Genomic DNA, 22,201 nt, shown 5'->3' with positions numbered 1-22,201 from the left:
CAAAACCGCCATAAAAAAAGCCACACTACGGTTTTGCTACTGCACATGTGGACAAAGATCGTACTTTTTGGAGAAATGTCTCTGGTCTGATGAAACAAAAATAGAATTGTTTGGCCATAATGGCCATCGTTATGTTTGTTGGAAAAAGGGGGAGGCTTGCAAGCCGAAGAACACCATCCCAACCGTGAAGCATAGGGGTGGCAGCATGTTGTGGGGGTGCTTTGCTGCAGGAGGGCCTGGTGCATTTCACAAAATAGAATGATTCATAAGGACAGAAAATTACGTGGATATATTGAAGCAACATCTCAAGAGATCAGTCAGGAAGTTAAAGTTAGGTCACAAATGGGTCTTCCAATTGGACAATGACCCCAAGCATACTTCCACAGTTGTGGAAAAATGGCTTAAGGACAACAAAGTCAAGGTATTTGAGTGGCCATCACAAATCCCTGACCTCAATCCTATAGAAAATGTGTGGGCAGAACTGAAAAAGCGTGTGCGAGCAAGGAGACCTACAAACCTGACTCAGTTACACCAGCTCTGTCAGGAGGAATGGAGTGGGAAGCTTGTGGAAGGCTACCCGAAACATTTGACCCAGGTTAAACAATTTAAAGGCAATGCTACCAAATATTAATTGAGTGTATGTAAACTTCTGACCCACTGGGAATGTGAAGAAATAAAAGCTGAAATAAATAATTCTCTCTACTATTATGCTGACATTTCAAATTCTTAAAAGAAAGTGGTGATCCTAACTGACCTAAGACAGGGACATTTTACTAAGATTAAATGTCAGGAATTGTGAAAAACTGAGTTTAAATGTATTTGACTAAGGCGTATGTAAACCTCCGACATTAACTGCATACCCACACATATACTGTACACACATACAAGCTATTAACTTAGTTCTTGGTAAAAGTGTTGATCCATTGATAGCCCAAAGCCTGCATGCAGACCTGTATGAACCTCCTGATGCTGGAGAGCTAACATCTAAGCTGTGAATTCTCTAAACTCAGCTTCTTGCAGTAAATTACCATGTCTGAGCTCTGCAGAGAGCCGTGCTGCAGACACCTAATTTAGCTCCCAATCCAGAGCAGGAGGCCCCACATGATCAAACATGTTGCATGAGCCCAGTTGTGGTTGACTGTTCGAGTTGACGGGTCAGTGGATTCTAACACACCATGTGCCCTCTCTCAAGCAGAGGTCACTTTAAATCCTCCTTTGGACCACAATGTGTCCCCGACAAGCTCTGTTTGGCTCAGTAGGGTCCAAGGCTAAGAGGGGGTTAGTTAATCCCAAATCAGATGACTCCTCATAAGACCTCGCAGCACACCTCAAACCGAGAGACAGAACTGGGCCAAATAGTGCCTGAAAACTGTGTCAGAAGCCAACACCAGCACAACTGCATCAGGAAAGTTACCACTGTTGAAGAAGTGGCTTTCCTTTGACAGCTATAATTCTCCATGAAATCACTAAAAAAGCAATGGATAGCCTACTGACATTGAAGAACAGAATTTGAACAAAACTCATCGGGCACCAACATATTTTTAAACAATTCTAAAGACACCAAGGAATGAACTACCTCCCGTGTAGTTCTTCAGTCTAAATGTCAATGTATGTGTTCGAGATGCCTCCATGCCGTTGGAAGAGTAGGTAATTAGGTCTTCAGTGCAATAACCTCAGGCCTGGTTGGCATCGGAGACACAGCAGACATTGTGGGAGGGAGGGGTTTCCCACACTGTTCAGCAGCTATCACGAGGCTACCTCCTGGCAGTAACCAGACAGGGGCGATATCGATGGACCAGAGGGTGTAACACGGTAAAACAGGGTGGAGGATGACTTTTAAAAAGTCGACAATGTATTGATGCTTGTGGTTTTCTATTTCTGAAGATTTTTTTTAGATGTATTCTCACCACGGGACAGATATATTTAACTGCACGCCAAAATTTCTTTCTTTATCTAGTATAGGAGCTGACCTGCATTCGCAGGAGACACATTTGATCAAAGCTCAGATTTGTGAGCCTCTCTGATGAAGTCATGCAGAACTGCAAACTCCCTGTTCAAGATATATTTATGACCACATCCCTGCCTATTTTGATGTGTAAAATCAAGAATCTAATTCGTAATAAGCTGGGTGGTACTATGCGTAGTAGTCTAGTCGTACCCTGATCATCTCAGCGACGTAGCTCTCTGGTCCTGTGTACTCTGTGGAGTCCTTCACCTTCACCAGCACTATGAAGAACAGGTAGTGCCACATGTTGTGCTCCACCTTGATGTGCTCTTCAAATGTCACTGTCTTGTTGTCAAACTTGTCCCTTTCCAGGCCTGCACACGAGGGAACATACAAAAAACAAATGGTCAAATAAGCAGACACAAATGCATGGCAGTTACTGCATGAGTCTGGTGATTGTCATAACCTTAGTTGGAATGACTGACTGCACAACAATAGCACGGGGAAGTTGCGTCATTGGAGAAAAGAACACAATGCATTTCAGAGGGAGAATAGAATAGGCCAAGGGACTTAGCACTCAACAGGTTCTCAATGTCTCACATAAGCTAGTTTTTTTTACATTCCCCTTTGTCCTACGGGGCCACCTATACATACAATGTTTGCACACATGACTGTAGGTCGCTTTCTGCATAAAAGCGTCTGCTAAATGGGTGGTTCAAAATATCTTTGGTATCTCAGATTGTTCTGGCAATTTTCACATAGGATCTTCATCTGGAGGAAGGATGTTTGAAAAGCTTTTTACATTTGCATCACAAACCACTTGGAGAAAATCCTTATGAAAGTGTACATTTGAGGCCCCTTTCAGACCTATACATGGCTCCTGTAAGACCCTATGATCTGTAAAACACACATGATACAGACAAAGGCATAGTGTCAATATATTCATCATAGTGTGCCCTAAATTATGCATTATGTATCGTTTCTGATTTTTTTTTGTCACATTCATTTAATAAACATTAAAACATAATAATATCTCCAAACTACACTTTTGGATTTTGTTAATTTTAAGACACAGTGTTTGATTTTAACAAACCTAAAGCAACGGTCAGTTTTAGGGCAGGCAGTAGTGCTATAGGTCTGGGGGTGTTTCAGAAATATCCTTGTCATTTTCAATGCTGGAATTATGAGTGCAATAGCTGGTGGTGGCACAAAAGGGCTCTGTTTTGATGAATAAATAAATGATAGGTGTGACGAGGGCTTGGCCACTCACTGGCCAAATCAATCAATTCATGGCTTAAAGGAAAATATATTTTTTTAAATGTAACTTCATATTGATCATCCCCAGCACTACCCAAACATCAACATGTGTGCAAATGGTGCATTTCTATGTTTTGTAGTAAAAAAGATAAGAGGAAGATAAGTGTTTCCAATGACATTATCAACCAATTAGTAGGCAATTAGTACGCAATGCCTACTCATAATTGGTTAAAATCACATGATGCACACCGATGATGTCATTGGAAACACGTTTCTTTTATCTTTTTTTTACTACAAAACATAGAAATGCGCCATTTTCACATGACCCATTTCAGGAAGCTAGGCGTATGTCGCACATCACTACTTCACAGGAGAGGCATTTGAATGTCTTTGCAGAAATGTCCTCGGTGAACTTCCTGTGAACTTTCTTGTGCCTTAATAACAAACTTGTATTCCGTCTGTAAATACAAATAAAATTGTTAAATTACGAGCGTATTTGGTTTAGTCACGGAAAAAGACAGGAACCTTCCTGCAAGCCATGAATTGGCTAAGATAATGGATGGGCTGGACATGCCGGAAGATGACTTTGGATTGGTCTGCCATGTAGCGCGCTTCTGTCTATAACTTTAGCTGCTCAGTATGTGTTGATAATCCTTTCTACCACGGCTATCTTGAAAGATATAATGTTAGCCATCGAGAACTACAAAAGTTTTGGTACTTTTCTCAACAACATTGATGCCCTGAATTTAGCAGGTGCTATTGACAGATCAGTTGGAAAAAGTTGTGATGGGCTACTTTATGCACATGTCACAGTCAGTGTGAACCGGAGTGACTTGACACAAAGCTGGCAAACAAGATGAAGCTACAAACAAAATTAAGTTAAATGGTTCCCGTCTGATGTGAAGTGTTCATCCATGTATACGTGTAAGAGTCCAGCTACATTTTCAGAAATGATATGTTTCTAATTTTGGCAGAAAGTCATTTTCATTGCAAGTTAAAGCCTACTGTTCGCTAACTAGCAAACGTTAGCTTGCTGACTCGCTAGCTAACGTTACGCTACGTGTATGATCGGTGTAGTAATATTGTTTGAATCAGAAACCATTTGCATTGCTAGTTGTAGCCTAATGTTAGCTAGCTAAAATTGAACCTAGTTGGTTAGCTTTAGCTACCTGCAGATTCATACCACAGAAACTGTATGACAATACGTTTGTATTGGTAGCAGTATGAGTTGGGATTATGCCGGTTCATTGTTTAGCGATGTCCATCACTCTCCTTCTTGGTAAAATAGCGCTTACACAGCCTGGATGTGTGTGGGGTCATTGTCCTGTTGAAAAACAAATGATAGTCCCACTAAGCCCAAACCAGATGGGATGGCGTATCGCTGCAGAATGCTGTGGTAGCCATGCTGGTTAAGTATGCCTTGAATTCTAAATAAATCACAGACAGTGTCACCATTAAAGCACCCCCACACCATTACACCTCCTACTCCATACTTTACGGTGGGAAATACACATGCAGAGATCATCCGTTCACCCACACCGCGTCTCACAAAGACACGGTGGTTGGAACCAAAAATCTCACATTTGGACTCCAGACCAAAGGACACATTTTCACAGGTTTAATGTCCATTGCTCGTGTTTCTTGACCCAAGTAAGTCTCTTCTTCTTATTGGTGTCTTTTAGTAGTGGTTTCTTTGCTGCAATTCGACCATGAAGGACTGATTCACAGTCTCGTCTGAACAGTTGATATTGAGATGTGTCTGTTACTTGAACTCTGTGAAGCATTTATTTGGGCTGCATATTATGAGGCTGCTAACTCTAATGAACGTATCCTCTGCAGCCGAGGTAACTCTGGGTCTTCCATTCCTGTGGCAGCCTTCATGAGAGCCAGTTTCATCCTACCGCTTGATGGTTTTTGCGACTGCACTTTCAAAAACATTCAAAGTTCTTGAAATGTTCCGTATTGACTGACCTTCATGCCTTAAAAGTAATGATGGACTGTTGGTTCTATTTGCTTATTTGAGCTGTTCTTGCCATAATATGGACTTAGCCCTATTTGGTAAAAGACAATCTTCTTTATACCACCCCTCCCTTGTCACAACACAACTGGTTGGCTCAAATGCATTAAGGAAATAAATTCCACAAATTAACTTTTAACAAGGCACACCTGTTAATTGAAATGCAGTCCAGGTGACTACCTCATGAAGCAAGTTGAGAGAATGGCAAGAGTGTGCAAAGCTGTCATCAAGGCAAAGGGTGGCTACTTTGAAGAATCTAAAATATATATTGATTTGTTTAACACTTTTTTGGTTACTACATGATTCCATGCGTGTTAATTTCATAGTTGTCTACAATGTGATGTCTACAATGTAGAAAATGGTAAAAATAAAGAAAAACCTTTGAATGAGTAGGTGTTCTAAAACGTTTGTGTATATAAGTTACCACTTCACTGTTCTGTTTATACCTTCTGTATCCTGTGCATGTGACAAATAAACGTACATTGTATTTGATATAGTGCGTGTTTACCAGAGATAGTAAAGTGAAGAACAACATGACCTGCACCAAAGTCAGTTTAGAAAATAGGCCAAGTACTAGATAGTGTATTTTTACCTTGAGTTTCCTTATTGTACGCTCCTGCTTTTACCACTTTTAGTCTTGAAATCTTTGGTTGTTTACTACAATACTCACTCTGTGTAGAACATGGCCTCACAGGTGAATCCTTAAAGAGATGGGTGGGGCCAAAGCTTAAGAGGGTGTGAAAGATGCTGAATGGGTGTAGACAAAGAAGAGCTCTCCAGTTGGCATACCAAAACATTCAAGGGCCAAAGTGGGGTTACAAGTTTATCAACTTTTGAAGCAGAATTACTTTTTCATTGTTCCTTAACTGTAGTGTATGATATACATTGGATAAAAACTATAGAGCTTTTATCCAATGTAAAACAAAAACACTATTTCAAATTTTGCTACATAGGACCGAATCCAGGTGGTGAGTCACATATGTTGATGTTGGGGTGGTGCTGGAGATGATGAATATGAAGTTGAAAATGGTTTAAATGTCCCTTTAATACTGTATGCTGTTGTCTCAAGTTATGTAGGTTGTTGACGATATTTGCATTGTCATCAACTCCAATTCGGCTTGGGGTATGGAATATTCTCTTCCTAGTCCATTGTGGATTGATACGGTTTATTAAATAGCATAGACTACAGTAACGAGTAACAGCAACAGTAAAACAAAATCATCCAGTGTTTGCTGAATGTATTTTTTTTAAATAATTGAAAACAAAAACTAAATTGTACCCCTTTTTCTCCACAGTTTTGTGGCATCCAATTGGTAGTTACAGTCTTGTCTCGTTGCTGCAACTCCCGTACCGACGAAAGTCAAGAGCCGTGCATCCTCCTCTTGACACAATGCCCACTTAACCCGGAAGCCAGCCGCACCAATGTGTCTGAGGAAACACCAAACACCTGGCAACCATGTCAGTGTGCACTGCGCCTGGCCCACCACAGGAGTCGCTAGTATGCGATGGGACAAAGACATCCCTGCTGACCAAACCCTCCCCTAACCCAGACAACGCTGGGCCAATTGTGCGCCCATGGGGATGGGTCTCCCAGTCGCGGCCGGCTGCGACAGAGCCTGGACTCGAACCCAGAATCTCTAGTGACACAACTAGCACTGCAATGCAATGTACAATAGCCTACATAGATAAAAAAAAAAAAAGTCCACTCAATATTTTGCTGCTCCCAAACTTGATATTTTAATCAAGCTTAGGTGATTAAGATTTATTTCAAAGCAGTCTCAAGAGCCAAACCCTATGCTTGGCTATGCTTGGTTTTTAATCAAATAAAAGAAACTGTTTCTATGTTGTTTCTAATGTATGTTTCTAAATACGAGGTTTACAACTCTTGTTGTTATGGGCACTGTGCATCACGGCTGGATTGGCTGCGCTTCCGCTGTCAAAAGCCATGCCATCACCAACCGTGTTACCTGCTAAAACCAGCTTTTCGTTGGTCTTAAATATCCCCACCAGTGCTGCCTGAAACTGGCACTTTGGCACACATTTTTAGGGACACATCTCAGATATTTCCAACCCTCACACCTCAGAACAAGTGAGCTCATATAAAACGGGGAAATTACCAATCCTGGCACTAGGGAAATAGAAGAGGGTCGGCTTTAACAGGTCAATTGCAAATGAGTGTGCGTTTGACCATTGTGCTGGATTAACGGCAGCCAAAAATAGAGCCCATATTGTTTGGAACAATATACTCTACAAGTACATGACATTTCCAGAGTGGGCTCTCTGCTAATTCTGAAGGTATGATCAATTTATGTTGTATGTTATGATCAATTATTGTTTGGCTGTGATTGGTTATTGACCTATAATGTCAATTTCTATGTATAAAATTAATCATATGATAAAAGTACCACTCTGGAAATATGACTTGTGTGAAGAGTATTTTGTTACAAACAATATGTCTAAAAATAAGCTAAATCAAAAAGAGTAGTTTTGAGATATTAATATTTTTTATGTTGAATAATTGAATGTGAAAATTTGTATTTCAGAATCTAGACATTCTCCATATTTGATAGAACACTATGAGGAGTATAATGTGCCGAGATGTTTTATGTCTGTATCATGTACCGTTCACAGATACAAGGGTCTTACAGGAGGCATGTATGTATAGGTCTAAAAAGGGCCTAAGATGCCCAATTTCATAATGATTTTCCCCCAAAAAATGGTTTGTGATACAAATGTAAAAAGCTTGTTAAGAGATACAAAAATATATGCTCTCCTCCCGATGGCTTGGAATCATCCTATAGTAACACCAACCTGTTACAATCATGCTTGCAATATCTAACATGGAATGGAAAATGTTTTAAAATGGATAGGCTACAGTAACTAAAGCTGCAGTAATAGCTTGTATATGGCGATGTGATCCAGTACATTGCCATTGCATTGCACAGCACACCAACATGGTCAAGAATCTGCATTGGCAACGGGAGGAAGTTACTCCTACACATCAGCCATGACTAACCATTCTGGTTCTGGGAAGAGAAGGCGTTCTGTTGTTTACACTGCTGAGATGTGCAAAACAGCCCCCATTCTGCCACAGGCCAGCTGTGAGGCATGCAACATTAACAGCCTCAGACAGGCTTAAAGTGCAGGTTGAGACCACTCATCTGCAATGTCTGTTCATCCTCCTCCAACGCTCGCTGCACTGCAAACCTTGTTCTGAAATTGCACTGCTTCCGACTCTTCAGACCACAAACACTAGTCATTCCAACCCAAGCTCAAAATGGTAGCTACCACCATGATAGCTTAGCAGACAGTCTCAGGCCGAGCGTCAGCCCACTGATCACTAGCATTGGACACAGGCCAGAAGAGCCAAGCCAGGTCCAGGTAGGGCCACTCACCGCAGATAAAGCATGTCGTCTTCAGGACTTCCTCTTTTTTTTGCTTTTCACTCCTGAGGTCGGCAAAGGTGTCGATGATGACTCCGAAGATGAGGTTGAGGACGATGATGATGACCAGGAAGAAGAAGAGCAGGTCATAGATCACCCTGCCAGCAAACAGAGGCTCCTACCAAAGACACAGAAGACAGAAAAAAAAACGTTTGATAACACATCTGAACATTACAAATAGTCAACTGTCAAAGACGACTGTGGCTAAGAAACACGACTACAGCAAAGTTGTCCCAATAATTGAGATTGTAATGAAGCTAAAATGTATTTGTTTCTTCCCAAGTCTGGAATTGTGGGACATGTAAATGTTTTGGTGTTGTTAGGGCTGTGACGATTATGGAACGATTACTTGTCATGCAAATGGACACGGTTATTGTCATATTTGTCATTTTTGTTGAAAAATGTTTTGAACTTGTAATGCATCTTTGAAAACAAGCTACAAATACAACACAGCTTTGGTGACAACCCTGTCTCAAAAACGAATGTTTTTAACCGCTTGGAAGTTTTTGAAATTAAGCTTCTCCCCCCCACCGTGCCATTCTGCTCATAAAACAATGACCAACTTTACCCACTTTGTGTAAAAAATAAAAAACTGCTATTGGGTAAACTAGTATATCCACTTCAATATAAAGTTGAATCCCCACTTCTAAAATGAATGTAATAAGACAATTATTATTTTTAGTTCACGGTTATTGTCTATAATTGTCAGTAACACAATTATAAGATAAATGTACCAGCCTTAGGTGTTGTGTTCAACATGGGCATTTGCGTACCTCTTTGGATGGCTTCCGCAGGACGTCCCCCACACCACCTCCACTCCTTAGGCCGTGACTCAAGACAGTGACAATACACATGAGTAGAGAGTCACATGACCGCTCCTTGTCCTCGATCACTACTGCCGACGGTTGGGTGGCTATGGCAGCTACAGAGGGACATCGGGGACATGTATTGCACATAGTATATCCACAACAAATCCACAAACCCTTTTAATCCACATCCTCTAACTCAAATCCACATTTCTCATATACAAGACCTCATAGCTAATTCTGCCTTGAGGAGAAAACAATAACTCGTCAATTAGGAAAATGTTGTGCAAACAAAACATCTCACTCAATAGAAACGTCCACTGCCTGTCTCATCCCAGCACAGGAACCACAGACAATACCGATCTGACCCTTCCAAACTGTTCTCACAAAACAACAAGTCACCAGACAAGCATCATTAATTTGGATGGTGGTGATGGTGGCGGTGGCCTCCATGAGGTTTTAACCCAGAATCCCCAGAGCCTGACAAGGTTCATACAAGGTTGTCTGAGCACATTAAGGCAGCATGTAGGTCGTCTTTGATTTGGGAGATTTTTCTAAAGAAGTCTTACAGGGTCCGTTAGAATGCCTGGATCCCAACAAGCTGCCCCCTGCGCCCTCTCAGAGCGAACCCGTCAACCTGCCCTGGGCCTGAAGGCAATTAACCCCTGACCTCTTCTCCCCTTCTTCTGGATCCTGGTCCTCCAGCAGCAGATGCACACGGCATGGCCTAAGTCCCTGTGTGCTTCCCCTAGCCCAGGGTTAGGTGTCTTGCTCAAGGGCACAGACAGATTTTTCACCTAGTAGGCTCAGGGATTCAAAATAGCAACCTTTTGGATACTGGCCCAGCACTCCTAACCGCTAGGCTACCTGCCATTTATCTACATGCCAACTGTGCACAACAATGCCTAATTTATCATAACCATTACAGATAACAAATCCTAATTGCAAAATGTCCTCATTGAGAAAAAAAAAGGTGCAATTTAAGATACATTTATTGAACCCGTAATATCAACTGTTTATATTACACCGTGGAACACAATCTTCAAAAAGGCAGTAGCCTCAGCCATGCCGCTTGCTTGTAGCCTTATGTTAGGAATCAAAAGGACTACATAAAAGGTAGGTTAAGTAAGGGATCACGGCGCTTTGTAGTGGCAAAAGAAGTGATGCGAGATTTCTGCTGCTTGGCCCCCTTCTTTGAATGTTTCTTTGTGCATATGATATCTCATGGAGCTAGTTGTGCTGTTTTTTATTTTTTATATTTTTTTACCTTTATTTAACTAGGCAAGTCAGTTAAGAACAAATTCTTATTTACAATGACGGCCTAGGAACAGTGGGTTAACTGCCTGTTCAGGGGCAGAACAACAGATTTGTACCTTGTCAGCTCGGGGGTTTGAACTTGCAACCTTCCGGTTACTAGTCCAACGCTCTAACCACTAGGCTACCCTGCCGCCCCTGCCGCCCTAGTTGTGCTGTGATAGGAGAGCTTGATATTGCATAGTTTGCATTGCACATGGGTCAAATTTCATCAGTTTGATCAAAATACTTTGAAACCTCACACCATTTGGCGGCCATGCTGATAGTGCCCACTTCTCGCTATGTGCTTGAAACAACCCCCCCAAAGCCAATCAGAAGCATTTTCCATCAAATATTTGCCATTTATATTTTTCAATTTTAAATATTTAAAAAATCTTAAATAAATAAGTTGTAATGTGATAGTTAACCCCGCTCTATCTCAATGTAACACATTTAACTTTGACAAGAGTTATGAAATACATTTGACAAATAGTTCTACAATATTTGAAAAGAAAAAAGATTTCTAGTTAAAGATGGAGTTTTGATGTCATTCGGGTACTCATGCCCCTCCCTAAACCAGTCCTAATCTCATGACTGCCCGGCCGTACACATTTACGGCTCAGTGGAACTATGGGAAGCTTCTCCTCTGGAGGGGGGTAGACTTAGGGGTCTGTGAGGATGCAGAAGCCCGCGCACACACATTTTCCTTTCTCTTGAGCACATACCATCCACAACAGCTTCTGTGGAGCAGTTCTCCCCACTGTCCTTCCGACACACTTCTGCTGATAGGAACTCTCCCACCATACTGGCTCCACTCTCTGCCAAACAGGAAAACATAGGGTCAGGAGAAACTTTTGTGCCTTTTTTGGCTCAGCATTGTCTATTGCAAACGAGGGACCATATTAGGCCTTACAGACTTAATTTACAGCAGGAAACCTGGTGCAAGTTTTAAATGTGACTATCAGGGTGGGGAGGATAGACTGAGGAAGCCATTCTGTTTGGGAACTTTAAGTGACATAGTGACATAGCCTGCTCTTTGACCTTACCAAGTGTTTTATTAGGTATCCTGTCAATGTTAAGGAGAAAGTCATCCTGGAAGAAGATGTAGCCCACGATGGAGAAGAGGTAGACCAGGATGAGAGCCAGCACGGCTGTCAGTAGGATGGAGCGGCCATTACGGGTTACACTCTTGATCACATTCAGCAGCGTCTCCTCCCTGTACACCAGGTCAAAGAGCTGCAGGAGAGACAAGAGAAAAACACAGCTTAGTGGGAAGCAGGGGGGCTGAGTGATTGAGTGAGTGAGTGAGTCCAGTTCTTACCAGCAGACTGTAGAAGAAGACATGGACGAAGACGCCCAGACTACAGATGATCAGGTAGAGGAGGTGGTAGAGGAACTCGACATCCATGATCATGGCCTTGTATCCCCGCGTGAACGTCCCTCTGTTCCCCACGAAACTCATCAAGAAGATCATCTTATTGCCCACCTGAGGAACAGTGGAAAACATGGAGGGATTGAGCAACAACTTTGCCAGGTTAATTTAAAAGGTAAACACTGGCATGCAAAAACAAAGTAGGGATATTCAGAAACAACCAGGCATAGAAGACAAACACAACCAACTTAGAGAGACTGGCATAGATACAGGTCAACAAGAGGTGGACTTGAACACAGTGAAGTTGACTTAAAAATATGTTGTGTAAAAGCATGAGTCATGCATCTATCCAACAGGTATTTATTCATTAGAAGACATGTCATTTAGTGTTTAGTTGGCCTGGTTGACAAGAGTGCCACAGCTCTGTGGAATCCCACAGTGACGCACTACACACCTCACCTCACATACGGGCGAGGTGAGGACACTGGACGGGGTGTTTGAGGGCACAGAGGCTACTGTAACCTAACGTGGCAGGCGTAAAAGCAAGGACCCAGTGACCAGAAACCCATCCAGCCACAGAGGCACACACACTTGCAGACACACTTACGTTGAAGGCCCCTAGGAGGAAGAGGGTTGGCTCCAGGCCCACAGAGAAGATGAGGCGGAGGATGGTTGAGGCGATGAGGACCCGGACGCCGTGGGGCTGGGGCAGGATGATGACAATGGCCAGGGACACCAGCATGGCGATCCACAGCAGAGCTGACAGGTGACCATCCAGGGTACCTGGAGAGAGGAGGTGGGAGAGGAGAGAGGCAAGAGTAGGGTTAAAAAGGAGGGAGGGATGGGACGTGGATAGTGTTGTCCATGTAAGATGCCTACTATAATATACCTACAGTGACACATAGGTTTACTGTAAATTACATCACTTTTAAAAGTAGATCCAGTTAAAGATCTGTTTACATTAAATGTTGATTCAAAAGAAAAAAGCAGCCAACACTACAAGCACTGGCTCATCCAACTGCTGTAATGATAGTATTAACGGGGCAAACAATAATATGTTCTTGGCCTCCAGTGAGGGATATCCCTCTGCAGTAATTTCACCTGTTGGACATGTTCAGACACATTCTTCTCCCCAGGGAGATGAGGCAGAGCTCTGAAGCGTTACAATACTAACAGTTACATAATACGGAAAGTGTGACATCAGATCGTTGTGGCTCAGTGAAGCTTCATAATGAGCTTACCTGGCACTAACTTGGTGGCTTAGTCCCAGCTCTGCTCTGTGCAACACAAGGACAAAGTCAGTCAAATAACTGTATGTTTGTTTGTGTGTGTGTGTGTGTGTGTGTGTATACACATCTGTGCATGTGTGTGTGCGTGTGTTAAGCTGAAAACAAGGTCAGTCGTCTTTGCCGTATTCACTTCCAGGCTCCAGCCGGAGGCAAGTTTTGAGCTTCCTCCCACTCCCTCCCTGTCCGTGCCCCTCTCTTCTCCTCTCCTCTCCGTGGAGAGATCACATGACAGGTGCTCGTTACATAACTGGGTCCGCTAAAAATACCACTGGCTCCTGAGAAATTCATGAGGGATGGTCTGGGAGGGATCCCAGGCCTGCCGGCTGACAGCACGCCAGGGAGCGATACTCCGCCGCCACGGAGGGAGGAATGGACGTCACAGGCCTCCTCTCCAAACCCCATTCCTTTCTCTCCAAAAAGTCCAAAAGATTCCACTACCAGAGTAAAGCAGAATGAGAGCAGGATGCAGCCACTGCTCAACACCTCCTCTCCACACATTGTCTGATATCTTGAAAGGCCAAACAGGCAGGTCTGTGGGAACAGACTTCAAAGCAGATTCTCAGAGTGGACATGTGGTCAAAAGACAAGAGAGGAGTTTCATCTGTTAACATGGCTAAGTTAGGCTCAAGTATTCTCCCTCCCAACAGGCAGCTGCTATGCCAGCCATGCCACACTGACCCACCTCCAGAAGAGTGGAGAGGCACGAAGCATACAGCTCAACCAGGTGCTCTCCAGACAAACACTTCCCTGGGAAGTCTTGAGCAGACTGGGACAAGCAGCGCACTATGGAATGACTGCTAGGCTTTTTCTGACTTGTTTTATAGGAGAGTGCATCAGCTGAGCTCTGGGCAAGGCTCACCACTGTCAATGCACAGGGCCTTTAGAGAAACTAGCATTGTTTAAAGTCGTAAAAGTCTACCAGGCCACTGAAGTTCACTTCTCTTTTACAAGCAGCTGGTTTGAACATTAACAACGAGCAGCATCAGAGCTGGCATACATCCGGAGAGACATTATTATGGACCAATTAACTGTATATGTGTTTAACATTTACTACTGAGTAATAATGATTCAAGAGCCAAGCTTCTATGCACATGATGGCTGGCTACATCGTTAATTAATTTGTTTTTAAACCTTTTTTTAACTAGGCAAGTCGGTTAAGAACAAATTCTTATTTACAATGACGGCCTACCCCGGCCAGACCCTAGCCCGGACGACGCTGGACCAATTGTGCGCCACCCTATGGGACTCCCAATCACAGTTGTGATACAGCCTGGAATCGAACCAGGGTCTGTAGTGACCCCTCTAGCACTGAAATGCAGTGTCTTAGACCGCTGCGCCACTCGGGAGCCCACAAAAGTTAAATTATGTTAAGCCGAAATCATATCCGCCCTCGCTGATGTCCTGAGCTGAACCCTACAGTCTGATGCTAATCTCTTTGAAGACACTGGAAACCACATGAATGTATTCTAGCTCTAAGCTAAAAGCGTTTTTGCTTCTCTCTCTCTCTCTCTCTCTCTGAGGAAGTTCAAAACAAAAGGGACTGCGCCGCTTGACCCCAGACAGAACAATGTAAAGTTTATGCGAGTCACAATGTGGGTCTTCTCTCGGCAACTCTGTCCTGGAACAATAAAGGCCTTAATGACTGGGGCTGTGTTTTACACATCACCACAGACTAACAGAGAGAGAGAGAGAGAGAGAGAGAGAGAGAGAGAGAGAGAGAGCGAGAGAGAGAGAGAGATAGAGAGACAGAGAGAGAGAGCGAGAGAGCTGGAGAGAAAAGGCAGTTACGTGAAAATGTCTCTAAAATGACTAAATAAAACCTGTTTATTCAATCCTTGACATTGCACAGGGGCAACAGTTTCCCCTTGCACACTGGCATACAGTGAAGGTAAAAGATAGGATTTAAAAGCTTGAAATCAATTCTAAGCCCCGCCTGGGCCAACTACAAGAGCAGCTCAATTATGCCATGTTCAACACCTAAGCCTAATTAGTGGCTATGCTCTTGCCTGACTATATGTTCCAAAAGAACTGATCCTATAAGATGGTAAGATCTCAATTGCATACTTCTCATGTCCTTTCTCCTCGTCTCCTTCTCAAAACCCATTGGAGGAGAAGGTCAGAAGGCGTTCTCATCCAAGGGATTTTGAGAAGGAGACAAAAGGAGAGGATGCGAGGATTATGCAATTGAGATCTTCTCATTGAGTATTACTTGTATTGTGTATTCATCGTTTTCTTTATCTTTATTTCCACAGATACAATGATGTTCAAGATCGGTATATACGACCTGTACTGTATATACGACCTGTATAAAATATCTGTATATAAGACCTGTATATAAGATATGTACTGTATATATATGACCTGTATATAAGACCTGTACTGTATATACGACCTGTAAATAACTGCATTCTTGTGTTTCTCTTTTTTTCTTCTGTCACATTTCATGTTTTATTTCTTATTTATACAACAGGTTGGTCTAATCCTGAATGCTGATTGGTTAAAAGCGCATTCCAGCCGGTGTCTATTCCACAAGATACCACAGGCTAAATCTATGACATTAAAATGCCTATTTACTCTGTTCCATCTGACTGCGCAATCAACTTTCTCATCAGCCCCAGCAGGGAAGTTATAAACTTGATCTCCACTATAAAAAGCATCTAGACATTATCTCACATTTCTTTTAGATTAACAATTAGTTTTTAACAGCAGAGATGTATTAAACCTTACTGTCTGTCTCTCTGACATTTGCAACATTGTTTCAATATTCAAATTCGATCTCCAACTGTCCCCTAGTAATGAACGTGTAGGGGTCGGGTTGAGTGATAGAGGGAGACAGCCTTTATCAGCCAGTCGAAATCATTAAATCAGCATCATTTTATTGATGTACACAAAGAAATGTCAATTGAAAAAAGGTAAAACAAAATGAAGTGTAGCTAGTTTGCAGTGTTTCCAGCTTCAGTTTGAAGTTATTGTGTTAGCTGTGTTGTTGGCAAATCCCTTGGAACTACAGTGTCCTAACGAGAGAGCACATTTTCTATGCCAGGCGAAATCGTGCCTCATTAGCGCATTGTTATGGATGTATCCAAATAAATGTCTCTAGAAAACAGTCAAATGCAGCAACTGTTGTTGTTCTGTCTGCACTGTTTGATGTGACTGTAAGTTAGCCGTAGTTGGCAAGCTAGCAAGCAAGGGATAAAAATGTTGCCAGCCAGTATAGAAATGGAACATTTAGAACAAATGACTTGGTCAAGTCCATAGATACAGAACAAAAATACTTATCAACTGGGTCGCGTCTCTAGCAACCAAATCAATAGCACAAACGACCAGCCGGCTTGGGTAGCAACCCTAGATTTGTTTTGGGACTATATCTTGTGGAAGGATAATATAGTATGATTAAATTAATCTAAATATTTTTTTAATGAAAATATGTCAATAATTATTTTCATATGTTGGGCCGGTTTGCAGGCCCTCAACCATGTCTCGGTTTCGGGCATTATCCTACCTTCAAAACACTGGCTTCTCGGGCATTATCACTTAACTATATTACTACCTTTATTGCACATTATTGGGAAGGAGCTCGCAAGTTAAGCATTTTACTGTACTGGTTTACGCCTGCTGTGTTCTGCGCATGTGACAATAAAATTTGAAACTTGAGAGACAGATACATGGCATCGTCGGCATCAGAGTGAAGACAGGAGTCTGGTGACAGGTTAATTAAGTTAATGTGTGTGCGTGTGGGTGTGTGTGTGTTTAGCTCAAACCCCATATCAATAATCAGGCCAGGGCCTGATTCAGAGGACCTGACATTAATAAGTGATGCCAATGACACCTAAACCACAGGCATGAGACAGGAATCCAGCCTTGCATCACAGATCAGAGGTAAAGGTTACCTTCATAAATGTATGAAAGACATTGTGTGGAATAGGTAGCCACATAACCGTGATGCACTCATAATATAGCTTTACAAACACGCTTGCTTCAAACTGTTAGCTAAGTCATCCTGAGCATGACTAAATAAGCATAAATTACTGTTGAAATGTACAGTATTGTGAAATCACAATATTTTCAGAGAACAGTTTGAAAACAGTGGTGACCAAGTTTATGCTCAATTCACCTTCCCAAACAACTTGAGTTTGTGTGTAATGTGCGTTGTAATGTAGTTCCCTTGCTTTAATGGTCTGTGCTTGTCATTTGCTTCAATGTCCTGTTTGGTAACAGTCACACTTGTAGACTTAAACAGAGAACACATGCAGAAATCAGCCATCGTTTGGCACAGATACCCTGCAGATTATTTAGCTGAGGGAGAGAGAAGGTAGGGGAAAAGGAGGAGAGAACTTCACTGACCTCCGCGGATTCCTTCCAGGGGGTAGAAGAAGGCCACCAGCAGGTTCATGAGCACGGCCAGGTTGAAGGAGATGCTGCTCCAGAAGGACATGTTACGAGAGCACCAGTATAGAATGGGCTGGGCTGGAGAAGGGACGAAGAGGGCCAACACACTTGGTCAATACATAGTCATTGGGACCACCTCTACACCAGAAAACATTGCAATGCTACAACTACACCACCATCACAATACTGCTGCACCCGCCAAACTTAGACAAGATTCACAGAACACATCACAGGAGATGCACATACACGTACAGTATCTATAGTGCGTAAACACATTTGACAGAGCATTCATTGGAGGATTGTCCACTTACGCTCATTGAGATCATTCTGTTTAATGAAAAGCACTTTATAAATTATTAATATTATTATGCACAATGCAGAGGTTCTTAAAGGGATACTTCAGGAGTCAGGTGAACTCATGGATACCATGTTTAATGTCCCTGTATGCAGTTTTAAGGAAGTTGCTAACAAGCGCTAACACAACTGCTAACCAAATGTTAGTGCAATGACTGGAAGTCTATAATATCTATTAGTAGATACCCATAGAACTTCCAGTCATTGCACTAACACTAGTTAGCATTTGCTCACAAAACTACCTCCAACTTCCTTCATACTGGGCACAGAGACAAACATTTTATCTACAAGTTTATCTGACTATAGGGAAAATCCTGAAGTATCCCTTCAAAAATCACAAATCTCTAAATCTCAAATATAAGACATACCACTAGGTGTTAGAATTTTGTCTAGTATGACATTTTTGAAAGAGGGGGGGCAATTTTGTATTTGGTTACAGTTGTAGGAAGGTTACTGTTAACTGGTACCCAAACATCATGGGTGATTGGGTGATTCACAGTTTATCTCGCAGCAAATAATACACCCCAGTGGCACGTCTTCACTTCACTGAAGTGTTTGCCTTTTTTGTGTCAGCTGAAGCATTCAACCCAGTAGGGCAGCATTTCTCAAACTCAGTCCTGGGGACCCCAAGGGGTACACATTTTGGTTTTTGCCCTTGCACTAGAGAGTTGATTCAAATAATCAAAGCGTGATGATGATAGTACTACATACAATGGTTACATAAGCTTATACACACCTGAGCAGTGTTTCCATTTTCGTGTCTTTAGCCTGCTAGCCGCGGCCCGCTAGCTGTCTAGAGCATATCGGCTGTTAGCTGAATAGGTCCAACTTAGGACAACTTCTTGGGCCACTATACCTATGTTGCCAATTGGACTGGTCCCCTTTACAACACAGAACCCTACTAATCCATCACGACTGGTCTACCGACGTAAACGCACGAGGCGGCGCCGCACGAGGAGGCTATAAACAGACTTCCCCCGTCGCGACGTCCCTCTGAGGCCCTTCTGCTAGCTTGCTTGCCCTGGCCCGCTAGCTGTCTGAATAGCCGTGTCTCCAACCAGCCTCACTACTCACTGGACCCTTATGATCACTCGGCTGCGCATGCCTCTCCTTAATGTCAATATGCCTTGTCCATTGCTGTTCTGGTTAGTGATTATTGTCTTATTTCACTGTAGAGCCTCTAGCCCTGCTCAATATACAGTACCTTAGCCAACTCTTTAGTTCCACCTCCCACACATGCAATGACATCACCTGGTTTAAAGGATGTTTCTAGAGACAATATCTCTCTCATCATCAATCAATGCCTAGGCCTACCTCCACTGTATTCACATCCTACCATACCTTTGTCTGTACATTATGCCTTGAATCTATTCTATCGCTCCCAGAAACCTGCTCCTCTTACTCTTTGTTCCGGACGTACTAGACAACCAGTTCTTATAGCCTTTAGCCGTACCCTTATCCTACTCCTCCTCTGTTCCTCTGGTGATGTAGAGGTTAATCCAGGCCCTGCAGTGCCTAGCTCCACTCCTATTCCCCAGGTGCTCTCATTTGTTGACTTCTGTAACTGTAAAGCCTTGGTTTCATGCTAGTTAACATTAGAAGCCTCCTCCCTAAGTTTGTTTTATTCACTGCTTTAGCACACTCTGCCAACCCGGATGTCCTGGCTTAGGAAGACCACCAAAACCCCTGAAATTTCCATCCCTAACCATAACATTTTCCGACAAGATAGAACTGCCAAAGGGGGCGGTGTTGCAATCTACTGCAGAGATCGTGTGCAGAGTTCTGTCTTACTATCCAGGTCTGTACCCAAACAATTCGAGCTTCTACTTTTAAAAATCCACCTTTCCAGAAACAAGTCTCTCACTGTTGCCGCTTGCTATAGACCACCCTCTGCCCCAGCTGTGCTCTGGACACCATATGTGAACTGATTGCCCCCCATCTATCTTCAGAGCTCGTGCTGCTAGGTGATCTAAACTGGGATATGCTTAAAACCCTGGCCATCCTACAATCTAAGCTTGATGTCCTCAATCTCACACAAATTATGAATGAACCTACCAGGTACAACCCCAAAGCCGTAAACACAGGCACCCTCATAGATATCATCCTAACCAACTTGCCATCCAAATACACCTCTGCTGTTTTCAACCAAGATCTCAGCGATCACTGCCTCATTGCCTGCATCCGTAATGGATCTGCGGTCAAATGACCATCCCTCATCACTGTCAAATGCTCCCTAAAACACTTCAGCGAGCAGGCCTTTCTAATCGACCTGGCCAGGAAGGATATTGACCTCATCCCATCAGTTGAGGATGCCTGGTTATTCTTCAAAAGTGCCTTCCTAACCATCTTAAATAAGCATGCCCCATTCAAAAAAAATTGAACCAGGAATAGATATAGCCCTTGGTTCTCTCCAGACCTGACTGCCCTTGACCAGCACAAAAACATCCTGTGGCATTCTGCAATGGTATCGAATAGCCCCGATGATATGCAACTTTTCAGGGAAGTTAGAAACCAATATACACAGGCGGTTAGGAAAGCTAAGGCTAGCTTTTTCAAACAGAGGTTTGTATCCTATAGCACAAACTCAAAAACGTTCTGGGGCACTGTAAAGTCCATGGAGAATAAGAGCACCTACTCCCAGCTTTCCACTGCACTGAGGCTAGGAAACACTGTCACCACCGATATTTTATTAAAATTTTATTTCACCATAATTTAACCAGGTAGGCTAGTTGAGAACAAATTCTCATTTGCAACTGCGACCTGGCCAAGATAAAGCAAAGCAGTGTGACACAGACAACAACACAGAGTTACACATGGAGTAAACAATAAACAAGCCAACAACACAATAAACAAGTCAATGACACAGTAGAAGAAATAAAGTCTATGTACAGTGTGTGCAAAATCCACTATAATTGAGAATTTCAATAAGCATTTTTCTAAGGCTGGCCAAGCTTTCCACCTGGCTACCCCTACCCCGGTCAACAGCACTGCACCCCCCCAAAGCAACTCGCCCAAGCCTCCCCATTTCTCACTCACCCAAATCCAGATAGCTGATGTTCTGAAAGAGTTGCAAAATATGGACCCCTACAAATCAGCTGGGTTAGACAATCTGGACCCTCTCTTTATAAAATTATCTGCAGAAATTGTTGTAACCCCTATTACTAGCCTATTCAACCTCTCTTTCATATCGTCTGAGATTCCCAAAGATTGGAAAACAGCCGTGGTCATCCCCCTCTTCAAACATGGAAACACTCTAGACCCAAACTGCTACAAACCTATATCTATCCTACCCTGCCTTTCTGAGGTCTTCGAAAGTTAACAAACAGATTACAGAACATTTCGAATCCCACCGTACCTTCTCTGCTATGCAATCTGGTTTCAGAGCTGGTCATGGGTGCACCTCAGCCACGCTCAAGGTCCTAAACGATATCATAACCGCCATCAATAAGAGACAATACTGTGCAGCCGTATTCATCAACCTGGCCAAGGCTTTCAACTCTGTCAATCACCACATTCTTATCGGCAGACTCAACAGCCTTGGTTTCTCAAATGATTGCTTCGCCTGGTTCACCAACTACTTCTCTGATAGAGTTCAGTGTGTCAAATCGGAGGGCCTGTTGTCCGGACCTCTGGCAGTCTCTATGGGGGTGCCAGAGGGTTCAATTCTCGGGGCCGACTCTCTTCTCTGTATACATCAATGATGTCGCTCTTGCTGCTGGTGATTCTCTGATCCACCTCTATGCAGACGACACTATTCTGTATACTTCTGGCCCTTCTTTGGACACTGTGTTAACTAACCTCCAGACAAGCTTCAATGCCATACAACTCTCCTTCCGTGTCCTCCAACTGCTCTTAAATGCAAGTAACACTAAATGCATGCTCTTCAACCGATCGCTGCCCGCAACTGCCCGCCCGTCCAGCATCACTACTCTGGATGGCTCTGACTTAGAATATGTGGACAACTACAAATCCCTAGGTGTCTGGTTAGACTCTAAACTCTCCTTCCAGACTCACATTAAGCAGCTCCAATCCAAAA

General features: G+C 42.9%; 1 protein-coding gene across 13 annotated transcripts in view; it reads right to left on the bottom strand.

Annotated features, from left to right (window-relative positions):
* Positions 1 to 22,201, bottom strand: part of itpr1b (inositol 1,4,5-trisphosphate receptor, type 1b) — a 139,569-nt gene that overhangs the window by 11,428 nt on the left and 105,940 nt on the right. For all 13 annotated transcript variants that reach the window (XM_090240978.1, XM_090240980.1, XM_036983368.2 and 10 more), the window contains 8 exons: positions 17,767 to 17,889; positions 12,741 to 12,916; positions 12,083 to 12,247; positions 11,808 to 11,997; positions 11,487 to 11,579; positions 9,436 to 9,584; positions 8,615 to 8,780; positions 2,159 to 2,319 (listed from right to left, as the gene is read on the bottom strand). In XM_090240978.1, the coding sequence (XP_090097104.1) occupies positions 2,159 to 2,319; positions 8,615 to 8,780; positions 9,436 to 9,584; positions 11,487 to 11,579; positions 11,808 to 11,997; positions 12,083 to 12,247; positions 12,741 to 12,916; positions 17,767 to 17,889 (1,223 nt within the window). The remainder of the gene's footprint in view (positions 1 to 2,158; positions 2,320 to 8,614; positions 8,781 to 9,435; positions 9,585 to 11,486; positions 11,580 to 11,807; positions 11,998 to 12,082; positions 12,248 to 12,740; positions 12,917 to 17,766; positions 17,890 to 22,201) is intronic.

The sequence above is a fragment of the Oncorhynchus mykiss genome, chromosome 7 (assembly GCF_057628025.1).
Source record: "Oncorhynchus mykiss isolate SJ-2025 chromosome 7, ASM5762802v1, whole genome shotgun sequence".
Lineage (NCBI taxonomy): Eukaryota > Metazoa > Chordata > Actinopteri > Salmoniformes > Salmonidae > Oncorhynchus > Oncorhynchus mykiss.
This window is presented reverse-complemented; position numbering and strand designations above follow the sequence as displayed.